Source organism: Drosophila sechellia, chromosome 2R, assembly GCF_004382195.2.
Source record: "Drosophila sechellia strain sech25 chromosome 2R, ASM438219v1, whole genome shotgun sequence".
Taxonomy (NCBI): domain Eukaryota; kingdom Metazoa; phylum Arthropoda; class Insecta; order Diptera; family Drosophilidae; genus Drosophila; species Drosophila sechellia.
In genome coordinates this window covers 6,349,891-6,373,557 of record NC_045950.1, presented here as the reverse complement: position 1 = coordinate 6,373,557, position 23,667 = coordinate 6,349,891, and the positions used below count along the sequence as shown (strand labels likewise).

The following is a 23,667-nucleotide window of genomic DNA, read 5'->3' as shown; positions in this document are numbered from 1 at the left end:
TTATCAGCGAAATTACAACTATATTTCAAAATGAGCAAAAAGATTAGAATACGGACATCCCTAACAAGATAAATTATTTATAAATAAAGAATTATGTTATTTCTTAACAGTTGACCATATGGTTTCTAAAAAACGTTCCCGATTCCTTAAAAAAATGAAACGCACTGAACGGCCTAAGCATGTTTTTTTCCACCTTTATTGTTGAGCAAATAATAATAGATAAGACCAAGATTTCTTTTGCTATTTAAACAGACACAAATTTTTTGATCCACAAGATAAATCATATACTAAAGAAAGTAAACAGGAAAGAAACAAAAATTGGAAAACATTTCACTTGTTTCTTTCTAACGACTTATTTTGTTATGCATGCAGCGTTCTGCAATAAATTCCACTTAGGACAATTGTCAATAAGCCAGTCATTAATCAAACAATAAACCAAATTAGCCATTTTTGCATCGATGTTAATTGAAATGCTGCAGTTATATATTGTCTTTGCAAGTCCATTAGTAATGTTTTGGATAAGGAAAATGGATTATGGGTCAATTTATTAGCATTTAATGAATGCTACCAAACTTAACTACAAAAAATATTCATTAATTATAAAATACAGACCTACAACGCTATATATTTGATATTAGTATACTGCCATTACTCGTGAAAATCCATTAAAATAAAAAAATCATAAACCCAAGCAAAAAACGTATCCCATAAAGTTCAAGTTTATAGTTAAATTTACCAACAAACAATGTGAATAACTTACTAAAATCCGAATTGAAACATTTAACCACTCAAATAGATTTCCTTTTCGTTGTTGTTCTTAGAAGTTGGATATTTTGATTTCTCACTGTGGCGCATAACTTTTGATTTCGTATTAAATGTTCCAATATTGTACGACCCATATACAGAGTGTTCCGTACCGTGTCTCTCGAATCGCAGATATGAATATATATATATCTATATAAAATATATAGATAATCCGATTCCAGTTACAGTTACAGAACGCTGCTCCGATTCGCAATGAGTGGAGTTTCGATTGTCGAGTTTAACGTTTGATTTGAAATTTTACAGAGGTAGTACAAAACGGCAAATCCATGAATCCAAGTTTCAGCGAAGATTCAGTTGCTGAAACCACTTGCTTAAAAAATATTAAAAATTCAGACGGTAAGTCTACAAGGTCCTCTCCCCCAGGTCCTACAATACGAATATTCAAAAAAAAAAAAACAAATGATAAAATCGATTATTATATCATACTATATTGTATTTGAGTGTTGTGGTTGTGTCAATGTTGTGAATCCAATGCATCCCAGAGATAAGATTGATTGAACTTTGAATTGATGTTGTTTGTTGGTTGGTTGCCTAACACGACTACCCTCTCCCAATGGGTCCTATAATCCAGAAATCTTAACTTAACTTAGCCAGCCAGCCCGCGACGCTGGCCAACTGCAAGCTCAGCTCGAGCGCCGGTTCCCTGGCCCAGTTTCCCGATCGGGATCGGGATCGACGAGAGCATGGCGAAGGGGAAGGGGATCAGGCTGAGGAGCAGGCCAAGGCCGGTGGCTCCCGGAGAAATCTCACCATTCCGGTGGTGCTCTACGGTTTTCTGCACGGCAACTTCTTGGGCTCGACGCTTTCGCTGCGCAATCCACGTGTGGCTCCCGCCAACGATCGGGATCTTGAAGCTGGCCGGGATGAGGATGAGATCCACAAAGACACTTGCCAGCGGAGCAACACCTTGCCGCTGCCCGTCAAGCCAGACAGTCCCAGTGGTAGCCCGGGTAGTGGTCGTACGGGTCGGTTTTTTGCGGCCGCATCGCATTTTCTGGAGACCGGATTCAGCACACCAAATCCAACCATCGACGTGGCAAGTGCGTGTGCTAACCAAGAGAATCGTATCTCCGAAAGTATCTCCAAAAGTATCTCCTTCGCCTGCGCTAGGGTTGCATGCTGTCCACCCCCCAATAGAGTATCCTTAGCCCGGTTTGATTTGTAGTTGATGTAGGTATTTGGTTACACCTGGCCCACCTGAATATCCATATTCCCCTCCATCACACAGCGACACCTCACACCACAACGCTTGCTTCAGTATCTGGGCTGGAGAATCCCACGGCCTCGCATTTACTAACTAACTAACTAAGCTCTCTATCCTTATATATCGATGATAATCCAATGTGTACTTACTAATTGTTTCATATGTGTGTGTAACGGTACTTTTGTATGTGTTGTTGTATATTTGCGTTGACGTTGACTTGATTAACCATATCCAAAAAAAAACCAATAACCAACAAGCGAAGCTAGCAACCAAAACCTAACGCACAAGCCAATCTCTCTGATTCACAAATTGCCCGCAGATGAGGAGGACGAGCCGCGCTGCACGCAGCTAACCAACCGGCACAAGACCGCCATCAGGTTCATACGCAAGGTGAGAGGGTTCGCACTACGGAGATACCCTGTAACTCTGCTGTACTGTGGGCTTAATCCTAAACTCGGCTTCCTTTCTATCCAACAGCTCAAGTACTTTGTGGCACGGCGGAAATTCAAGGAGGCCTTGAAACCCTACGACGTCAAGGACGTCATGGAGCAGTACGCAGCCGGTAAGTGGGAATTAAGGTCTAGATACATGAACCAAATAAATCTACTTACCAATATTAAAATTAAATTTAAGCCGTTATGAGCGTCTTAACAAACTTAAGATCAGGTTTTTAGATAACCACGTTTATACGGACATGGCCATCTATCTATTTTATATTTTTCAATACATTACAGACATAAGTTTAGATTACGAATGGGATGGTTAAAATTCTGATAATATATATAAACCTTTTTTATCACCTCCTATAAATGCAATTTGTATATTTTAGGTCACGTGGACTTGTTGGGTCGCGTTAAAATGCTACACTTGCGGTAAGAAATATAAACTATTTCCCATCTCTTAACCTATATTAATTAACAAAAAACTTGTGCGCAGCTTGGATCAAATCCTGGGCAAACAAGGGTCCAAGGCCAAGGATGTATATGCATCCAAAATAAGCCTAGCCTCCCGCGTGGTTAAAGTCGAGCGGCAGGTGAGCTAGAATCTAAAATAAACATTAAACCGATGGTATAATTAATTTTCCGACTAATATTAGGTCGCTGATATCGAAGAGAAGCTAGACATTCTGATCAAGGCTTACATGGAGGATCGTGATAGATTCCTGGCTCTTCCGCTGCCAGCCAAGCCCAAAATACATTCCATTAGTCCTAGCCACAAGCCCCTGCACCACGCCCACAACCTGGCGATGATCGACGTGTGGAAACGGACCGCGGCGCTCAGTGTGCATCCGGAGCAGGTGACCACCACACCCTTGTTGAATCCCTCGGCGCCGGACAGCTCCGAGCTGCGATCCCTGACAGCCACTCAAACGCCTACCACCACAACCGATGCGATCGCCACACAAACCCCCATGCCGCCGCATATGCAGCATACAGCGACCAATACAAAGGTATTACCGCAGTCTAATTAATTTGATTGGAAGTATGTGATGCAAACTTAACCACTTTGTACAGTCTTCCGTGCTTAACTCATATCAGTTGGGGTCTGAGAAGCAGCAGCACAATGATGTTTTTATGACTGAATTAGAGAATAGAACCAAAAAACGTGTTACGTTAAGGTGTGTTCTGAAATAAACATATATTTACATTTGCATATAACCAGTATAAACATCCGAAAACCTGCAGCCTTCATAGATCAACATCGGAGCCGTATAGCAAGCAGGAGCAACGGATCACTATACCCGATGAGGGAGCTGATTCCCTGGACAGCAGTGCAAAGCCTACGCCGCCAGATAGTTCAAGTAACTAAAAATTAGATCTATTTTATTTATAGTATTATTTTCGTAAAAGTTTTAGACTACTTGCATATCGAATGAGAACATAAATAAAACGTAAAATCATTATATTGGCTTTCTTTGTTTTTATTTTTTAAAATTTCTTTTATATAACTATGAATTAAATATATAATATAAATATATATCGACAGATTACAGAATTCTTCTTTTTTTTAAATATGATATGTGTTGTGAAAGCATTTAAAGGTTAGATTATTCTAAACACAATCTATCTTCCATTTAGTTATATTAATCGACGAGTACGAGGACTTCGAAGAGGAGGATCTTAACTGTGAGGGTGAAATGGATCATTTCCCCACCTGGGAGATCGACAGTGATATTGGCGTAGAAGTCGATGTGGACGCGGATGCCGATGGCGACTGTGATGAGTCCACCGAGGACACGGCACTGCTGCAGTGTGCCACGCGCACCGCCATTGTTATAACACCAATTAGCCCAGTAAGTCTTGGCAGATTTGTTTCACTTCGTTAAGAATCTTTTTAATACAAGTTAATAACAATTTCAGGTAAGCTCCGCACACAATCTTCAGCAATTAAATGACCAAACTACAACGCTTAATAAATCAAATTTGCTTCCGCCAGACTCTGGCTAGTTAATTGCAATTGAAATTAGCTAAACGTAGCCATTACATTATCACTAGAATTATATATTATATACTATGGAATGCATATTAATGTCATTTTGGGGCATCATTTGTGTTCAATTAATTGGTAGCAAACAAATGAAAATCAAACTAAATAAATCTGTTTTAGCAGCAAATCTTACATTACCGAAATGTACCTGCCTTAATTCTGTGTGTCCTGATCTGGTATCTCGTCTATAAATTCGTCCGCCTCCTCGTCATCATCTTCCATCACTATGTCATCCCCATCTGCTTCCTCTATAAACTCAATATTTCCATTCAGGCGGCGCTTTTTAGATGTGGATGGCGCATCATCGGTGATGTATTCGTCCTCCTCAACCACATCCTCCTGGAGCAAAATGATGCCATCGTGAACCTTTCGGACATGCACATTCAACTGGGAACTGTTTACAAAGGTCCGTCCGCAGCCACCGTCGAAGTAGTCGCGGCACGTGTATTTATCCCCATGGGCTCGCTGCATGTGCGTCTTCAATCCTTGACTGCGCCCAAACCTCTTTTTACACACGTTGCACTCGAACGCAAATCGCTTGTAGTGCTGACCAAGAACATGAACAGAAAGGGACTTTTTGTTTCTGGTGGTGAAACTGCACTGTTCGCAGCTGTAAGACTGCCCATGAAGCTGCAGGAAATACGCTATTAATATGAACCGTTTGTGGGTCGTCTACTGTACTGACCTTTTGATGAGCCTCCATTTCACTCTTGTGATAGAAGCCCTTCTGGCAGACACCGCAGGAATAGCGCTTCTTATTCGAATGCACCACATTGACATGAGTGTCATAATTCCGTCGGTTTTTGACTATTTTAAAGCACTCAGGACACTCAATTGGTTCATGCCAATAGGCATGGTGCTTGGCCAGAGCATCATGGCTTTTGTACGAAGAATTGCATAACGGACAAGTGACGTTGTCTTAAATATACAATTATACATTAAAATAAGAATATATTAGAAAACACACCGTACATACCATTGTTATGACTCCTTGCCACATGAACAGACAATGACATCTTTGACCGGCATTCCTTTAAGCAAAACTGGCAAACCCACTCCTGGGCAGACTTTGAACTCTTCTCCGCCTGCTTGTTCGAGGATTCGTGTGTGCGTCGCTTGTGTGTGTACAAGGAGTTCCAGTTCACGTAAGACTCTGTGCAGTTCTGAAAGGAGAGGAAATAATATGATCAAACGTTCAGTGACCAAACAGAGGACGACTCACCTCCTGGTCGCACATGTAGTAAACACATATTTCTAGTCTGCGATGTGTTGAGTCCGATCGAAGTTGTTGATAGTTGCGCAGGTGATGGCGATAAAGTTTCATATGAGGGAATTCTTTGCCGCAGGGCTGACACAAAAACACTCCATCCTTATGTACCCCGGAATCGCGATGGGCTTGAAGACAGTCTTTTTCTTTGAAGTACGAGGAGCAGTACTCGCACACATAAGCATCCCGTAGGAGTTCCACGTCTACCTTCGAGCCAAAACAGGCTGTCTTCACGGAATTTACATGAGCTTGGAGGGTTTCGCGGCTATCACTTAAAAGACCACATTTGCTGCACATGTGCACATCTTTTTCGATGATCAGATGCTTCTTCATGTGAATATTGTAAGTAGCTTCGGTGGCAAATTCCCGGGAACAGAGTTCACAGCTTATTACACTGCCGTGCATGGCTCTCTGAAATTAGGATTTTTATTACTTCCTGTATCTCAAAGCATAATCGAATAGAAGGATTTGATGCCCTACCATGTGTCCATTTAGCCGGCCCCGCGACTCAAAGTTAGCCATACATTCGCTGCAAGAGTAGGTCGTGCTGCTAACATTGGCATGCGACTTATTGTGCTCCATAAAAACAGAGGGGTCCCGGAAAGTGCGGTCGCAACTGGGGAATAAATAAATAATATAAATGTCTTAACAAGAATTTGTAATACTAACAGGTCGCAGAATAAGGTGCCCACTGGCTCATGAGAATAATTTAAATGCTGGAAAAGTTCATCTATGTTCGTGGTGGCATAGTCACAGACGAAGCAAGCTCTAGGTCTGTGCTTTTCTAAGTGAAACTGGCTGTGGAAATTAAATCTGTAAAGAAATATTAGTATTATTAGTATCGGTAATAACTTTAGAGAGAATAAACATACCGCTTCCAGGAAGGAAACTCCAGCGAACACATTTCACAAAATGAGCGAAAACCTCGCTTCTTTTTTATTACATGAGCGCAAGAATGCTTGTTGTACTGCAAAATGTTGGAGAACGTCAATTTACATTCCGGACAGCTGCCGTAGATCGGAATTCTAGGTAATACAAACATCAAATATATAACACATATATCTCTTTTAGTAAATATAATTACTCAGCCACTGGCGCGTGCAACAAAACAAGATGCATGGCTAGGAATTTGCGCCCTTTCAACTCCTTGTTGCATCCTTCGATGGGACACTGGTAGACATCTTTTCGGCTTTTGTGTGCCTTTGACAAGTGACTAAAAAGGCTCTCGAATGTGGGACACTTCAGGGAGCAGTGCTTGCACACAGTGCACCACTGAAATGTCAGCTTTTCAAAGCTCGTCTTCACCACGGTGGCCAAGTACTCCGGAATATTATCAACTTCATCCTCTGTAAATATGAAGATATGTAGAGTTGGTATTGCCTTTTGGTTTTAGATATTATACCCACTTTCTTTGATGTTCACAAAGTTAAACGGAACAATATTGCTAGTCTCTCCCTCGTCGATGTCATCATCGCTTTGACTTTCCTCAGCTTGAGCTACCAATCTAGACGAACATCTTATGGGTTTGACCTTAACATTGTCCAAATTTGGATCCATAACATCTAGAACATTTTAACTGTTAGTTAATGGACGGAAAGTATGAAATTCAGACAAACCCTCATGCTCGTATATGTAAACATTCTCATCCAGATTGGTTTCTGTCACAGCCTCTCTGTTTAGGATGACTATTTGGCCAGGGGTTTCTTTTTCCTCTGTGACCTGGACAGCTTCACTGGACTCCTCTTTGACTGCGGTCTCTTCCTCAACAATAGCCTCCTCTTCGTCCAGAATATTTTGTATAAGAACACTGAACTGCTCCTGATCTGCGACTTTAGAAAGCAGTTTTGGCTCACTTTTGGAAATAGCATCTTCTGGGGAAGGCGTCTGTGGTGGCTCAGGAGATCTAGACGTATCAGGCGTTACATGGGAAGCAGCAGCCGCTTTATTCCTTATCCGGGCACTCGGTTCCCGTATGGGAATAATGGGCACTGGTCGCAGAACCTTAGTCAGGGGCCTTGAAGGCACTGTTTTCTTGACTGGTTTTGCAGCTGGTGGAGTTGCCTGGACCTCGGTAATGACAATGGGGTCCTCCTCTGCCTTGAGATCTTTGTCCTGGGCCACAGCCTTTGCAGCTTCCCGTTCTCTTTCCAGTTCATCGATGTCAAAGAGGCGGATAAGATTGGTGACACACACTTCGCACAGGAGCTGCTGCTTCCGCGGATCGGGCGACACTTCGAGCTGATAGTGCCTGGACAGCAGGGACTGCAGTCCCAGTTCGATTCCGAACTCATCGAAGATCTCCTGGTACTGGTATTTCGTACTGAATACGCTGCAATGCAGGCAGCTATTGTTTTTCGCGTTTTCCGACATCTTAATCTTTGTCCGTCAGCAAATTGTAGGCGTTATGGCGTTTTTGGTTTGTTTTTTAGTGTTACCTTTCCGTACCAGTCAGCTGTCTGGTATTTTCCGCAGTGTGACTGTCTTGCGCATATTTTAAAAACCGTTACCGTTACGATTTGAAAATAGTGTAAAAATAAAATGGCATAAAAAGTAAATAAAACACTTAGGGAACCCAAGGAAATAAGACACAATTAGTTGTTCGAACTATTTAATAAACAACTGCTAATTTCTACACAATAATTTCATTTCATGTACGTGCATAACGTTTCGAGTGGTTTTAAAAATCGACTTGAAACTTTTTTGGTGCTGCGGTGCTTCGAAATTTAACTGTTGACGCGCTTCAGCAGTGCGAAGTAGCTGTAGGAGCAGTTAACAATCTGAAAGAAAAAGACCATAACTAGAAATTGTGAAATATAAAGGACCTTCTGCTGTCGTACAGAGCCAAAGGCCTCCAAGCTGAAAGCAAAGGTGGGGTTAAAGGTGCGCAGGAGCATCGGGGAATTAAAGCGCTGCATCATGAGCAGGACAATCCGGCGGTTTGCCCTGTTCCATCCCGTCCATTGCGAGCTGTAGATGCTGTGACACAACCTAGAGCTCTGGACAGTAACCTCGTTGGAGGCGTAGCAAATGATGAAGATCTGCCAGAGCATCACCAGCTGATAGATACAGGTCTTGAGCATAAAGATGGCATAGCCGTTTGCAATGGACATGGTGGACATGTCGTACAGGTTGGACACCAGCACCAGAACAGAACACATGAGCTGCACAGATCCTGGCCCCTTTATGAACAGCTCCACCAGGTCCTTGAAGCGAACAATCCTGTTGTAGTAGGCGGTACACTCACGCAGTTCCATGGCGATCCTCTCGTTATCCTGGGGCTCAATCACAGGACCCAACATTTCTAGTCTTAGGACCAGCATTTGGAGCTGAACCTTCAAGAAACAGATCAACGAGTAGGCCACCGAGTCGTAGGTTATATTCAGCACACAAGTGGGCAGCAGGCAAATCGAGTGGAACAGGTACTGCGACCAATAGCAGATCCATCCGTCGATGCTGCACACCTCCAACATGGCGAGTGGTAGCTCACCAAAGTTGTCGAAACAGGGAACTATAAGGATCAGGGCAGCCGCGCCCAGGGACATGATGCCGTAGAAGTTCCTCATACGAACAACCGCCACTCTATCCGATTCCAGCATCTGCCTTTCCTGTTCACTTTTAACGCCGAACTCCGGGGACAACATTGCATCAACGAGGCCAGCGAGTTTGGGGCTCTTCAACTTCAAATGCAATAGTTTGGCCATGCAGGATATTTCGGTGGCGAACATGAAGAATACCTTTAGGATCTCCCTCACTTGGGAAATGTTGTTCAACAGTTCGAAGGAGAAAAGCAGCAGCATGATGAACAGGATGACCAGGATGAAGCCAAACCTCATGGAATGAAAACGACGCTGGTGGTCTGCAGCCCAAGCGGGGAGCTGCCAAACACCAAGGATTTGGAAGTACCACACCTGATACTTATAGAAGTCCTCCGTAACCATCTGATGCTGAGACATGCTGACAATTTTCACTTTTCCATCATGAACCGCCCGAGGAAAGCCTTTTATAGGCCACGAACTTAAATTGGCTAATGAGCCTCATTATGGAAATTGGCTACAGTGCACAAAAAGGTAGAACCGCGAACAGAACTCACCGAGCTAAACAGCATTAGGTCAAAACCAAGACTTGGATTTAGCGTCCTAATCCTCAGGGTCGACTGAAGGCGTTGCATGAAGAGGAGCGCAATCCTACGGCTCCTGTAGTCCCAGTCCACCCAGGAGGTCTTGTACAGCTCGTGCGGAAGGTCCAGGCTGCGCTGGGTTACCTCACTGCCAATGAAATTCATTACTAGCCTGGGATGCATTTCGAATATGGAATACCCACCCGGCATAGTAGCACAATATAAAGATCTGAATCAGCATGCACGCCTGATAGGTCACATACTTAAACAGCTCCAGCCTCTCGTCAGACAACTAAATTTATATAGAGAACACAAGCATTTATGATAGTCTGGGAAAATTTGAATTAAGTTCCCAACTTGGCCAAATGCCAAATCAGGCTTTTACAATATTCACAGCTCACCACAGCAATGGCATAAAAATTGGCAGTCAGGACCAAAACGGAGCAGAAGATCTGCACCGAAATCGGCTTGCAAAGTAGACGCTCCACGGTTTTCGATAGTTCAACGATGGTCATGTGATAGCGGATATTTTCCTTAAGTTGCTGTTCCACAGTGCCACCAGAAGTAGTGCTTAACCGACCGATCTTGTCCAGTCGCACGGCCAGAATGTCCAGCTGGCACTTGATGAAGATGAACAGTGAGGAACAGAGAGAGTCGAATCCTATGTTGGTGATGCAGGACACGGACAAGGCCAGGCACTGATAGCAGTAGAGGAGCCAGTAAGCAGGTGAGCCGGGATTCTCGCCAAGCGGATTGTATGTTTTGAGCGGAAGGTGGGACCAGTCCAGGGCAAACTGGGGTATGAGAATCATGCTCAAAGCGGCAAACGAGAGCGCTCCATAGAAGTCTCGAAGCTTCCTACTTCCTTCACAGGCTGCTGCAAAGATCAACTCTTCGTTGGCGCCTCTAGGACGAAACTCTTCGTTATCCAATGTCCTGAAGAGCTCCTCCATCTCCACATTGTTCGCCTTAATGGACAGCAGCTTGGTGGTGTGCCCTGCACTGGTGGCCAGGATAAAGATGGCTTTCACAACCTCGGACATGTAGCTTAAGTTAGCTATCACATGGAGCACCAAGAGGAGATCAAAGAGCAGCACCCAAAACACAATTACGTGGATATAGTTCACCTGGTGGATGATTCTCCACCAGCGTTCCTTCTGAGGCCACAACGAGAAGATGTTCAAGAACGCCTTCTGGCCCTTGTAAAAGATTTCTACTCCTTTGCTCATTTCACGACGAGATTTTCCTGAACTTAAGGTTAATTGATTTAGTCAAGTGTTTATAAGGCTTCTCAAAGGCATTTAAAATGTCATTAGACGACCTAATCGTTGGTTAATCGTAGTGGTGCGGTTTAAAATATTAAATTATAAGAACAAAAACATAATATTACTAATAAAATGAAGTAATGTTTTTTAAAATAGCAATATTTTTTATTTGAACGTCTGAAGAATACTTCTTCTAATTTTCACTTCTGATAAAGAGATGTAAAATATATTGTTGGAATTTCTATGATTTTTTTTGCAGTGTATGTCATTTGTCTATGCACTTTCGCAATTTTTAGCTTACATATGTGCGTATGTTGAGTAAAAATACTGAATTATTTAGCCGACGATTATTACGTGGACTTAATTTCGAGCAGTCCCTATATAAAATATACATAAATGCTCCTCCTTCTTTAATATGGGAACCGCTTGGGATCGCAACAGAAGGTGAATCCATCGTCGGGGTTATTCGGGAGGGCAATGGGGCAATTAACTGGGTAACAAATAGCCAGAAACTGGGGCCTCTCCCTTTGGAAGGTACAATTGTAAGTGAGGAATACGTATAGCCCATTGCCGGTGGCATCCCGTACCACTTTGTAGGTCCACTCGGGAACCGGGATCTTGGAGCCGGCGAGGAAAGCCGACTGAAGGAAGCCCCTGGTGTCTGGCAATGTCAAGATGCCAATTCCGCCGGACTTGACCCGAAAATAGGACGACTTCGGGATCTGACTGCGCACCCATCTCTCAATTTTCTCCCAGTTGCCATCGTTAATTGACTTGAATTGCGGCACCACATTCAGATAGCGGAAAGTACTGCCCATCTGGTCCGTGAACAGGAAGTCCGCGGAAGCCACCATATGTCCTCGATTAATCACCAAGTAGTTGGCACTTCGCAAGTAGGACTGGTCATCACCGTAAATGCATTTGAACGCAAAATAGATGTTGGACTTCATATAAGCAGCAGCCTCCTGCGGACTGAACATCTCATCCGCCACAAACTCCACAAACGGCCGCTTCGGAACTAAAAAACTCCGTACACTATAATAGGGATGCAAAAGGCCAAACTTAGTGATTTACTCACAAAAGGTTTTGTAGTGGACATCGCTCTGCGAGTACAAGAGTCTTCCCTGCCCGGAATCGAAACATGTGCGATACAGCTCCAGATCCTTGCCATCTATGGTATATCCCACGGCATACAGGTTCCCCGCACAATCCCCATCGCGAATATGCTTGGTCACCGGTTGCATTGGACTTAAACAGCGCATGGGCAGCGGGACCGAGAACTGTCCATTGTCCTGGCACACAGTTTCCTTGAAATCCATAGCACTGCAGTACATGAGTAGAGTGACACCGGTTGGAACTGTTTCCAAGCGCTGCAGCTGGATAGATCCGCTCGCATCGCAATAGGTGAAGATTCCATTGGATTGCTCTACCATATATTGCAAAATTTGACAATCGCCCTGCACATCCCAAGCTGCCGAGTTCAATCATGTGCCAAATTCACAATCTTACAACATAATTTTTCAACTCACCCAGAAAGCATGTGAAATATATGTATATAAGTAATATAATAAGGAGGCAATTCATACTACGAAAATTTTGAAAAAATGCCAAATAGAGAAGTTAAATATCTAAATCAGAAGCTTCTATCGATACATTCCAGTCAGCAGTTAGTTCAACATACTACTTTATGGAACCCGTTGTAAATTTCGGAACCTATTAAATAAGTAAACACTTTTTTTTGACAGTCCACTTGTGGATAACACTTTATTGCTTCTATCACATACAAAAGTTGTTGTTTGGTTGCTAGTTGAACTCTGCTTCGAAACAATTGATTAATTCTTGTATTCGTGGTACTGTACTTCAAGATAATAATCAGTATTTTAAATTTGTTTTTTTTTTTTTTGGGTTTTTTCTTTCTACTTCAAACAATTGATATTGATGTGGTTCTACAAACAAATATATAATAGTTCTTTAAGTGATAAGCATACGCCATAACGATAAAAGAAATTAAAAGTAGGAAAAGAACGAATCGAAATGCAATCGCATCGGAGAATTAAATGTGCATATGTAGTCGTATATCGTAGGTGGTATAAAATACATATAAAATAAACAAAACTTAAAGTGAGAACTGAAAACGAAACTTAAATATTTTGCACTAGTTCTTTAACAAAGATTTTAGGGAACAGGGTTAGGCAGGTGCAGGCTGCTTGCTTTTCACTTGTTCAAAATTGCTGCGCGAAATCTCATACAAATTAAAACCTATATAGAAAACGGTTTCGATGTGCCATCTTACTGCGTGTAAATGCTATAAACTATACTTGATTGCTCGGGTGGTCTCTACTACAGTGCATCCGCGTTGCCAGAACATCGCTTAGTTGTTGTCCTGCTTGTTGATCAGCTTAAGGATCACCTTGCCGGCCTGCACCTCCAGCGCGTAGAGGCTGCCGTCCTTGATCTCGTTGTTCAGCACCTCGTCGGTGATGGTCACAAGGATGCCCGATGGCCCCGATATGTACACGCAGCTCTTGTTGGCGTCGTTGAAGATATTGGAGCCGCTGCCCGAATACTTGGAGTGCATCCCCCAATTGTTGAAGAGTGCTGCAGCAGCTGCAGTGGCTGCTCCACCGGCTCCGTTCTCCTGGGTACTGGCCTTGGCCATAAACTCGTAGAAGCCAGGCATCTTGAACAGCTTCTGCTGCAGCTCCTTGGCCGTGTTCGACAACAAGTAGATGGCATTGTAGCTGCATCCATCCACGCTGGCGTACAACGTTAGCCTGGGAGCAATTGTCCTGATGGAAGGATCACAATTAGAACAAATATTTGAATTTTTCAAGATGGTTACACTCACTTGGCGCGCAAAATGTTGAACATGCGAATGCCATCGGCCAGGCCGCAAATTTGAATCAAATCCTCCTTGGACATGCTAAAAATAATTCCAAATTATAAATAAGTCGGAAGAACAAACAAATTTCAAACGTGCGGTGTGGCACGAGTTAAAGATAGAAATATTACATACATAAACCTATAAATGCATATATAGAGTAATAACCTTAAACGATCAAGTTATCTGACGGAGTAGGCCAGCTTAGATAGCTCAAGGTATTTAATAATCAAAAACTTTATGGTTTGATTGCTCGTAACCGATTGGATGGGGAATCATAGTGTCCCTTAGCTGTTTTGTTTTAGTTCCGCTATCTGTTATATGTCAGTCAATAAGATAGCACAACTAACTGATTAAAACTATATATGCTTTATCGCTTGATTGTATAAAATGGTAATCAAAAACACCTAAGTACTCGCAGCTTAGCAGTCAAATGTGGGCGTGATGATAATTAAAACGCTTTTATATATAAGTAAGTTAGTTGTAACTTCAATCGAACGACGCTTTTAATTACGGCTGTCATAAAATTGGTTTGATAAAAGAAAACTACTCGACTCTCCTACGATTTGGCTGGTATAAAACTGGGTCACTTAGAAGCAGAAGAACTTTAATATTAATTCGGTTCGAATTCTAGATGACTATTATTCCCAAACGCTCCAGGTCACATACCGCATGATATCCGCTCCCGAGAACTGTGCAAACGTTGAGAGATAGGCCGTCAGGCGATGATTGGTCAGCCACTGCGTCACTTGCGAGGGCGTCGATTCCGGCATTATGTTCTGGCTCTGAAATGGACAATAAAGGGTCATTTATTTAGTAAGTCTGCTTAGGGAGCAGTGGGCAATGACACCTACATAATCGTCCATTTCAGCGGGCACATGCTGCGGTGAGACCATGTTTGTGGCGTCCATCAGCTTGAGGGTGGGCGAGTTGGTCGATGTCACCGAGTTGATGGCTATGGGGCTGCTGCTGGTAGCCGGCGATGCTGCACTTGGCGCAAACGGAAGCATTCCATCGTACTTGGGTATGTGCACGGGCGAGTTTGGCCAAAGTTTCATACTGCAAGGAATAGGATACAGGAGGAGATTAGGACAAGCCAGCTTTAAGTGGGTTCTTGCAGATTCTACAAATCCAGTAGAGCTCGTTCCGTATCTGACGTTGGCAGGAGCGACGATCCTTCAGATGCAAGCGCATGTTCACGAATGCGAGGAACTCCAGCGCGGAATTCACAATTCGAATTTCCCATGGTCCCGCTGCTCCCCGGGGAATCTGGTTTGCTCTTCGCCGAGCCACTTGCCTTGCTTAGAAGGCACCCGATACGCCCAGTTGCGGCTGATTGGCCAGACAAACCCGTTTGGAATCTATTTTATATGGCTGCTTTTCCGCCGGGTAAATTTTACAGATATGCGTCTTTCGCCGCCCCCCCCCCCATGATTTCCGGTTTTTGAGTGGATAATACCTAGCCGTAGGCTTTTCTGCACCTGATCGATATAATCGATCTCAACAATACAAGACCTTATACAATCTCCATATCATTCGCCATCATTATCTATAGTGCTCGGAATGCAAACAAACGAAATCATTGAACAGAGACCAAAACCAAAAACCGGTTAAAAGCAACTTTAAACTAAAAATAACTTGGAGCAGACGCAACAACAACAAAGACCGCGGCGCAAAGTGCTCTTAACTGATCTCTTAGCTTTCCACTATCCTTCGGATTCTCTCTAGAAATCTCTCTGGATCTCTTTCTCCCCATTTCTCCGGATCTCTCGCCGATCGAGGTCTTCTCTCTTTATATGAAACACGTATACAGCCGCTCTCAATTCGATTGATCTTTATGATTTTGTGATCATGCAAATGACAAACTGAATGATTTTCATTTGCTCTCGTTATGGAAAATTTCCACCGAAATATTTGTATATAGCGTTTTTCATTGCACACTAGATTCTAAATAAAATACATATTTAATAGAACCACAAAAAACAACGTGTAAACGCTTGGTTTGTTTGTTTATGTTTTAAATTCGCAAATAAACAGAATGCTTTTGATCTTTACATTCAAAATATACCACTAAGAATACAATGCAAGACCGTACTTATAGCACTGAAATCACTCTAAATCTAAATCTTAATCAATAGCATAACATGATCTTATCAAGTGAACTATGTGGACCAGAATGTACTAAGACTAAACATGGCCGAGACCGCGCCTTGGGGCTATGAACCGCACTGTACGTTCAGATAAGGAACGAGTATCTAAGTAATACGTAATATGCACTTGATCTTAACTGCACGTTATGTAAATGTGTGGAACTGCACTCGCTTGGTTCGTAAATCAAAAAGCTCGGTCCGTAGTTGTCGCATAAACAAGAGTTGTGTAAAAATTTGCGGGCTCAATAGGAAAATTGCGCGACATGGCAGCGCAATAAATTGTTACTCAATTCTGGAGCAGAAGCTATGACAACTGATCTTCCCTTCCCTGACCCACTATGTCTATATATCTTCCTGCTTAACTGAAGAATCTGAAGGTAAATACTCACTATTCGGGACTGTAGCAGCCAGTGGTGGTGGCGGACATCACCAGGTCCAGGGATATATCGTTCATGATGGTACACTCGTAGCTGGGCTGGAACTTCTCCTGCTCCGATTGGGGCCGCTTCTGGATCTTCTCCCGATCCTGTTTATGTTTGCGATCAGCTCCCTTTAGCTTAAAAACCTGTAAGAATAAGCGTTTAATATAAGCGTTCTAAGTGGTTTGCACGAAATATGATAATTGGTAATCTTGATTATCACACATTTATTATCAAAAGAGCTATTGTCAAAATTATTTGTAATTTGCCTCTTTTACAGGTAATAGCTTAAAACCTTCACATAATAATTCCGCTTTAAATAATATTCTTGTTTTCATTGTTTGGTATATCTGTAAGTCACAGATATAAATGCATGTGTAGATAATTTTAATGGCCAAAGGTATTATACAGTTTTTATGGTACTTGTTGTTTGTGAATGCTACTTTCTTGGGGATCAGATTAATTTCCACAGCAGCCGTTATGCCGACAGGCTTATAGCCCACCCGAACCAACTAGCAACTATCCTAGCTGATCCCATCTCCCTCCGAAGACTGAAGAGGGTACACCCCAGCGATCTCCTTACCCGGAGGATAACATAACATATTACATTTTCTTTTGTACTTTATAATTAAGATACCACTTGGTCTCATTTATCTTTATCACACATTAGGTTAAGTTCAGAGGAATTACTGAACGATTCCTTTTGAAACCTTAATAAATAGAATGACCATTTAAAAAAAAAAAAAAAAAACGTTCTCTTCCGTAAAATTCCATTGGCTATTTTTGGACCGCAGTGGCAATATCTCAAAGTTAAAGTAGGTCATTCTCTTTTAAGATCATATCAACGACCAACAAACATTCAACACTCCAATTAAGCTGGGTCATTTTGTATAGGTGTATAAATTAAATGAATACTATTTAAACATAGATAGCTTAATGAACATTAATGGCATACTATCTTTAAAAATAGGATCCTGTTTCCTGTGAACGGACAAAATAAGAGACTCTCCGTTAAGCGGACAATGATCTTGTCCAGTTCTTCTTCCCACTCACCTTGATCTGGCAGGCAGCTGCGTGGACCGCCTGTTTACCATTGCTGCCGGCACTAGGAGTCCGTTCCGGAGATGCTGGGGCAGCGGAGCCACTGCTTCCGCTGCCACTGGCGATGGCGCTGTTGTTGCTGCCGCCCGAGCCGCTGGCGGTGGCACTGTTTGTGTTTTCTATATAGGTTTCAATTTGCAGTCGAAAGGGCACACCCTTCTCGCCGCCGTGCTTCTTTGGGGTAAATTCGGTTGAAATGCAGTTGACCTTGATGTAGACGCCGACCTCCTTCAGTGGGTCCCAGAAGATCTCGACAGTGTTCAGTGAGGAGGAGTTCAGCGGCTGCGACACGTGGCAGAGGCCGTACGAAAGCGGTACGTCCACCTCAATGATGCGTTCGCCTGGGCGGGATTGCTGCCATTGCTGCATCTGCTCGCGCTCCATGAACTGCAGGCGGCGCTCGTGGAAGCAGATCTTGATCACGCTCTGCAAGAGGGAATCGGAGGGGAAACGGTTTTGTGAGAAGTGGCAAGAAGTGAAGTCATTTGGAAAGTTTATTCGCACACGCAGATTTCACATGTACATGGAATGGTAATGTCTCGCATCTCTCAAGTCGCCCGGCTTAATTGGGGCTTATTAAAATCAATTGAGCCCCCATATACACACATGCGGTCACATAGACGGGATGACCAAGTCGCTCACTCGACAGTCAAATAATTCATCGCATCACATGACTCTCCGACTCAATTGGAGGCTGCGGACAGAGACTTTGGACTCACCTTCAGTATCTTATCCCTATAGAGGGACAGGTCTCCGATCTTCTTCAGCTTTATTTCGTAGCTCTGGCCTTGGTTGAGGTACGTCAAAGTCTCCTCATTGTTCTTGGTGGCGATCGAAGTGGCCGCTGCCAAAATGTACTGAAATCTGGAAAGGCATGGGCGTTACTAAAGTAATCTATCCTTAGTTTGAGATAAGCCGAACTGTACTTCAATTCAATCTGATATAGTTTTTTTGCAGCTATAGGTTTTTAGAAAATTATTAAATATTTATAATACTCACTTGTGATCCTCGGCATGGGTAGCTCCGTTGGCCGAACCGATCTCGATTTTAGCAGGATCCAAAACGCTAAGTTGCTGGGGCTTTCCCTTTTCGTTCAACTCATACTCGGCGTTGGCTAGTGGTGAACCCTGAGGAGAGCCACACCCGCAGGCGAGTCCGTAGTTTACATCATGCTTGCCGTTTGCGGTCGATCCTGATCCGTTAGTCGAATCTTGGCCAGAAATAGCCTGCGGCGGCGAGTTCTGAACATCATCCAACTTGGCAATGGCAATGGAGGGCGATGCGGCGGCATTGTCCAGGGATACCTTGGGGCTCGGCTTGATCTGCTCCGTTTGGGGCTCCTGCTTCAGGGTGGTCAGTGTGGGGGAGAACGACAGGAAGTTCTCACTGATCGCGGTGGGAAAACGTAAATTAGCTCCAATTGGATTCAGTTCCCTTGGGGGATGGGATGGGGGCTTACTTGTTCAGATACGAGTTGCTGTTAAACTCGGCGTTCAGATCGAAGCCGATATCATCGCTCCAGCTGCTGCGACCTGAAAATTCAAAGAATACCATAAACTATATTTTAACCCGTATCTGTGGCACGTTTGCGATTTCTTTTAGATTCTAGACGTTATCACAGAGTGACGCTCTCAAAACCATTGCCGACCTCAATTCGTTGACGTCAAACTTGTGTGTCTTAGCCAAATAAACGCTGTGATGAATTTGCATCTTTATAGAATGCGGCACTTGTAGGGCCAATTTATAATTAATTGATAAACACGTAAGTATAGTTTTATACAGCTTGAATTAATGCTATTTTGAGTGCAGGTCCCAAATATAATGTACTAATGTCTAAATTTGGAATACAACACTTTCATAAAATGTTTTAATAAAAACAAAAAGAATATCAAGGAACATTTAAGGTTTTATCCCGAGTGCAACCGTGCAGCGATTACAACAATAGTTCATAACATTTAAATTATTTGTCTGATTTTCCCATGTAGATAGATATCGATTAGGAAAAAAGTCCCCTCTGTATTTTGCTAACAACACATGCACCTACATTCTTGTCAGAAAACTTTTCCTTTTTTATTATTATTGTAATGCTGAGTCCAAATAAATAGTAATTTACCAAATATGTTCGTGGAATTTACAAGCCATTACTTTCAATTGTTTTTAAAAAATGTATCAAAAAAGTGTACTTTAATGAATACAAGTTTGTTAATTGATTTAATCCGTCCAGAGATAGGAATTGTAGCTGTGTGGGTTCCATCGGACAATTCATATCTCGATCACAATTGATTCCGAGTTATCCAAGACCGAATGACGCACATCGATTGCTGCTCACTCGTTTCACATGCGCGATAGTGTCACAGCCAATTGTTTGATACATCGTATCTGTAAGTGTGGACATTATAGGAACGCCGAATAGAATGGATGCGCCGCTTAGTTCCCTTGACAAATGGCAAGAGGAAATGGCCTTAAAGCCATCTCTTATATAAGTTCGAATGTGGGAAAAAGGCAGGACAAAGGCTGAAGCCATTAGCCCGTTCGAGTGATCTCAGTTCCTCTATAGCCATGAAGTTCTGAATAGTTCTGAATGATCTCAGTTTTTCCACAATCGCTGAGGTTTGCCTAATAGCGGATTGTTGTACGGCCAAACGCCTAGCATTTAGCCTTATCTACTCCGAGTGCCGCATGCCGAATGATAAGCCATCAAAAAGAGAGGGCCGAGCTCTAGATTGCAGTCCAAATTATATGGTCGGGTGCCCCCACACAAGTGCTTCCACCTAAATCTGTTTGGTCCGAAGTGTACCAGTGTGCCAGTCACTCGTTTCGGGGTAATAAGTACAATCTCGAGGGCATATCTACAAAGTTGAAAGGGTTTCGGTTGGGGGCTTGTTCGGGCCATTGGAAAATTACCGAGGGAAGATTTTATTTCTTTAGTGGCGTTCTATTATTAAAGCTCTATTGATTAACACAAGCGGAGGTGCTAAGTTAATTACTGTTTTACGGCGGGTTTTAACCATCGCAGTCTGTTAATTGTAATACGGCTTCCTAACTTCGATATTGAAAGCCGTCGCATGTTAAGAGTTTATGAAACTATTTAAAGACCTGATCTTTCGAAGTGCAACTCCACCTGCACCAAAGTTTGCCCAACATCTCCAAACACGACGACGAGCTTGGCCCTTTGTCGAGCTCAATCTTTAATTGCGATCTCACGCACCAGTCGTATAACTTCTGTGTCTGATAGATACAGAGTAATTAGCGATCATCTTCCATTGTTTATACGCCACTTAGCACCCAACAACAGAGAGTCTCACGTTTGTCTTACGGACCATCGATCGAATTAGTCGTTATATCGAATACATCTGTCTAGGCATTTCAATACCCATATACTCATACTTGCACGGGGCTGTATAATCAAAGAGGCACTACTCGGAAACGGGTCTTCTAATTTGCACACACGGGTTTCCGACTCGCTCTCGGAATCCAGACGCAATCCCAGAAAGAAGTATGAAGTCAATTCGAGCCGATTTTCATTCTTGCTGCTTCTTTCATTGATTACGTTTTATGCAAATCACTGAGCTAATTCAATGAACACACACACATTTTTGTATAATCTTTATGCCATCTACTATACTTTCACCGAATTTATAATTTTTGTCGCAATTTATATCATTTCGGACGAGAGCGTAAAATAATACCTTATATATTGTTGAATGAATCGGCTTAGAATCAATGTAGTCTGAATTTTATCATAAATATTGGATCTGTTCCATGAAATTAGCATTTTAAATACATTTATCGACTTTAAAGCATGATTAAATTAATTGACATTTTTACAAAATGTCATCTGTAGGGTGCAAGACACTACCCCAGTAATTGGGTAAATGGACTTATGTTTCCTAATACTATATTGTATGATTGTTCTTCGCTTTGGGGAATTCCTATCCATACCGCATTATAATCAGCATTTGCGTATTATTTATATGTGTGTTATGCTGATTTAGTTAATTTGATTCTCTACTTCGACAGTAGAGAACTTTCCACAAAAAAAAGATTGAGTTTTAATCCTTACCCGAGTGCTTCTCGCGCTTGTGCTTTTCCTTCTCCTGATGGGCCACTTTGGAGGGCAGGTCGCCGCTCTGCGATGCTGTGGGTGAGTTCTCACTTTGGCCAATGTCCAAAGAGTCCCAATCCATTCGTCTTTTGCGTGAGCCGCTGTTCAGGTAAATGGTCTGCACGTCGATGATCTGCGGTCCCGGCGAGTCCTTCGACTGTCCGTCTACGACAATCGTAATTTGTTCGATTAGCGAGCTGCTCTCTACGAGATCGATAGATGTGGAAGTTGATGGTGATGGGGATGAGCTGAGGTGAGCTGACTGATCTGGGTGCACTGATAGCTGGCAGCCTTACCTGTCCACGATTCCTCTGAGTTTGGCGGCGAGTCAACAAAGTTGATCACTTGCTCATAGTCCGATCCAATATGCTGATGGTGGTAGCCGCTGATGAAGTGGCGGTTTTGGATCTGAAAATCCCGAAACGTATAGGAGTTTAGTTCGAAAACGGAATTTCGACGGCTTAATCAATTATAAAACCGAATCAGAGCCAGAGAACCAGCAGCAAAGCGTGTCTAGCCGCCAACGAGGCTATGCCCTCTCAACATTATCTCTACAGTCCAGCTGGAATACTGTATATGTAGGTCCGAACCTTGCTGATAAGGTCGCCAGCAATCTCGCCTGTGCTCTACCAACCCCTCTTTCTCCATGACCCGAGAGAGGGAGTGGGCATAAACACCCATCGATTCATGTTTATTTGCCGATAGGGACTCGAACTCAGACTCGGACTCGGTTTGATTCCACAAAATAATGCTTTCCCAAGATAACTTCAAGCATGCTCGATGTGTGTAAACAAACGGAGAACGCTCAGTCTGAAGAGCTGGCCAAAGAAGACCAAGAACGAGCGGCGTTATTTAAAGATACATCCAAAAATAAAGGAAGATAAAACACAAATCGATGGGGCGCGTGAGTCCGACTGTTGACGTAACATTTGCAACTATTTATTAAGCGCTGTTCTGTTGTTTTTCCCTCTATCTGTCTACCACAAATTCGTTATATGATACACCCCGCCATATAGTATAATTAGCAATTGAACTATATATTTATATGTGCCTCAAGGCAAACAGATTTCGCTTGAAAAATGTAGTCACTCAATTGTAGGGAGCTTTAAAGGCGGCTGTTTCGATTTACGAAACAAACTATGGTTTAAAAACAATTGTACAAATATTGCTAGCTGTAATTGGTTTAGATTCTCTGGTATTTCTAATTTTCTCCATGGTCTAGCTATAACGTAGAGAAAGTGCTTTACACTGAGGGAAAGAAATTATATATATAATTATACTATATGGTATTTATTGGCTTATAATCGATTTAGGTTTGTGATGACAATTCTAGCTCATAAAATTTGTAGCATTTATGTTTAACCATTTAACTGATTTTTACCCAGGAAACTTACCTGATTTAGATTTTCACTGATACCGTTAGTGGTGTTGGTGTTGTTGTTGGAGTTTTGATTATTGCTGATAACAGTATTATTATTATTATTCTGATATTGACTGCGATTTAAATTGTTGAATTCCATTTGGTCGAGTTCGTTGAACAGGTTCAAATCGAACTTTGTTGAAAGGGTGCGTTCTTGTTGATTCTGCTCCGCTTGTTGTTGTAATTGTTGATTTTGGTGTTGTTGAATGTGATATTGAGGGTGGTGGCTCAAATGTTGTTGTTGTTGTTGATGATGAGTATATTGTGGGTCGAATATGCTTTGTAAATCCAACAGACCGGAGTTTTGGGATAGAAACGAAAGCGCCATTCGGTACGTGAGTTAACGGCGTTGGAATCGCGTTCTGGTCTCTATTAGTCCGAGCTTGTTGTTGTTTGTTGTTTGATATCCTCCTGAATTATTGGACC

At 42.6% G+C, this 23,667-nt stretch overlaps 5 protein-coding genes across 18 annotated transcripts in view; 1 reads left to right on the top strand and 4 right to left on the bottom strand.

Annotated features, from left to right (window-relative positions):
- LOC6608471 (potassium voltage-gated channel subfamily KQT member 1) overlaps positions 1-4,659 on the top strand; it is a 36,864-nt gene extending 32,205 nt beyond the window's left edge. For 4 of the 13 annotated variants that reach the window (XM_032717183.1, XM_032717189.1, XM_032717178.1 and 1 more), the window contains 10 exons: positions 1,069-1,161; positions 2,292-2,419; positions 2,507-2,591; positions 2,859-2,901; positions 2,966-3,062; positions 3,126-3,479; positions 3,544-3,647; positions 3,715-3,830; positions 4,108-4,322; positions 4,390-4,659. In XM_032717183.1, the coding sequence (XP_032573074.1) occupies positions 1,069-1,161; positions 2,292-2,419; positions 2,507-2,591; positions 2,859-2,901; positions 2,966-3,062; positions 3,126-3,479; positions 3,544-3,647; positions 3,715-3,830; positions 4,108-4,322; positions 4,390-4,476 (1,322 nt within the window). In that variant the 3' untranslated portion in view covers positions 4,477-4,659. Of the gene's footprint in view, positions 1-1,068; positions 1,162-1,415; positions 1,866-2,291; positions 2,420-2,506; positions 2,592-2,858; positions 2,902-2,965; positions 3,063-3,125; positions 3,480-3,543; positions 3,648-3,691; positions 3,831-4,107; positions 4,323-4,389 lie in introns of all 13 variants that reach the window. The other 9 variants (XM_032717180.1, XM_032717184.1, XM_032717190.1 and 6 more) reach the window with 6 other exon arrangements.
- Positions 4,644-8,192, bottom strand: LOC6608470 (zinc finger protein 62 homolog). Its single transcript, XM_002033168.2, has 10 exons — positions 7,400-8,192; positions 7,190-7,345; positions 6,868-7,129; positions 6,656-6,808; positions 6,453-6,596; positions 6,264-6,399; positions 5,739-6,194; positions 5,493-5,679; positions 5,202-5,434; positions 4,644-5,146 (listed from the first exon to the last, which is right to left on the bottom strand). Exons 1-10 carry the CDS (start codon positions 8,151-8,153, stop codon positions 4,670-4,672), a joined length of 2,958 nt encoding a protein of 985 aa, XP_002033204.1. The 5' UTR covers positions 8,154-8,192; the 3' UTR covers positions 4,644-4,669.
- Positions 8,193-8,374: 182 nt separating this feature from the next.
- On the bottom strand, positions 8,375-11,129 carry LOC6608469. Its single transcript, XM_032717066.1, has 5 exons — positions 10,302-11,129; positions 10,104-10,192; positions 9,870-10,048; positions 8,621-9,807; positions 8,375-8,560 (listed from the first exon to the last, which is right to left on the bottom strand). Exons 1-5 carry the CDS (start codon positions 11,127-11,129, stop codon positions 8,507-8,509), a joined length of 2,337 nt encoding a protein of 778 aa, XP_032572957.1. The 3' UTR covers positions 8,375-8,506.
- Positions 11,130-11,341: 212 nt separating this feature from the next.
- LOC6608468 lies at positions 11,342-12,814 on the bottom strand. Its single transcript, XM_002033166.2, has 3 exons — positions 12,695-12,814; positions 12,244-12,636; positions 11,342-12,183 (listed from the first exon to the last, which is right to left on the bottom strand). Exons 1-3 carry the CDS (start codon positions 12,747-12,749, stop codon positions 11,576-11,578), a joined length of 1,056 nt encoding a protein of 351 aa, XP_002033202.2. The 5' UTR covers positions 12,750-12,814; the 3' UTR covers positions 11,342-11,575.
- A 198-nt stretch (positions 12,815-13,012) lies between these two features.
- LOC6608467 (upstream-binding protein 1) lies at positions 13,013-23,589 on the bottom strand. 2 transcript variants are annotated; one of them, XM_002033165.2, is made up of 12 exons: positions 23,216-23,589; positions 22,118-22,229; positions 21,780-22,025; positions 19,176-19,248; positions 18,716-19,102; positions 18,436-18,580; positions 17,669-18,142; positions 16,586-16,761; positions 14,901-15,105; positions 14,716-14,831; positions 14,014-14,088; positions 13,013-13,954 (listed from the first exon to the last, which is right to left on the bottom strand). In XM_002033165.2, exons 1-12 carry the CDS (start codon positions 23,567-23,569, stop codon positions 13,537-13,539), a joined length of 2,781 nt encoding a protein of 926 aa, XP_002033201.1. In that variant the 5' UTR covers positions 23,570-23,589; the 3' UTR covers positions 13,013-13,536. The 2 variants fall into 2 exon arrangements, with proteins under 2 accessions (XP_002033201.1, XP_032572703.1); XM_032716812.1 differs by having other exon boundaries at positions 21,780-21,986.
- Between the last annotated feature and the right edge of the window lie 78 nt (positions 23,590-23,667).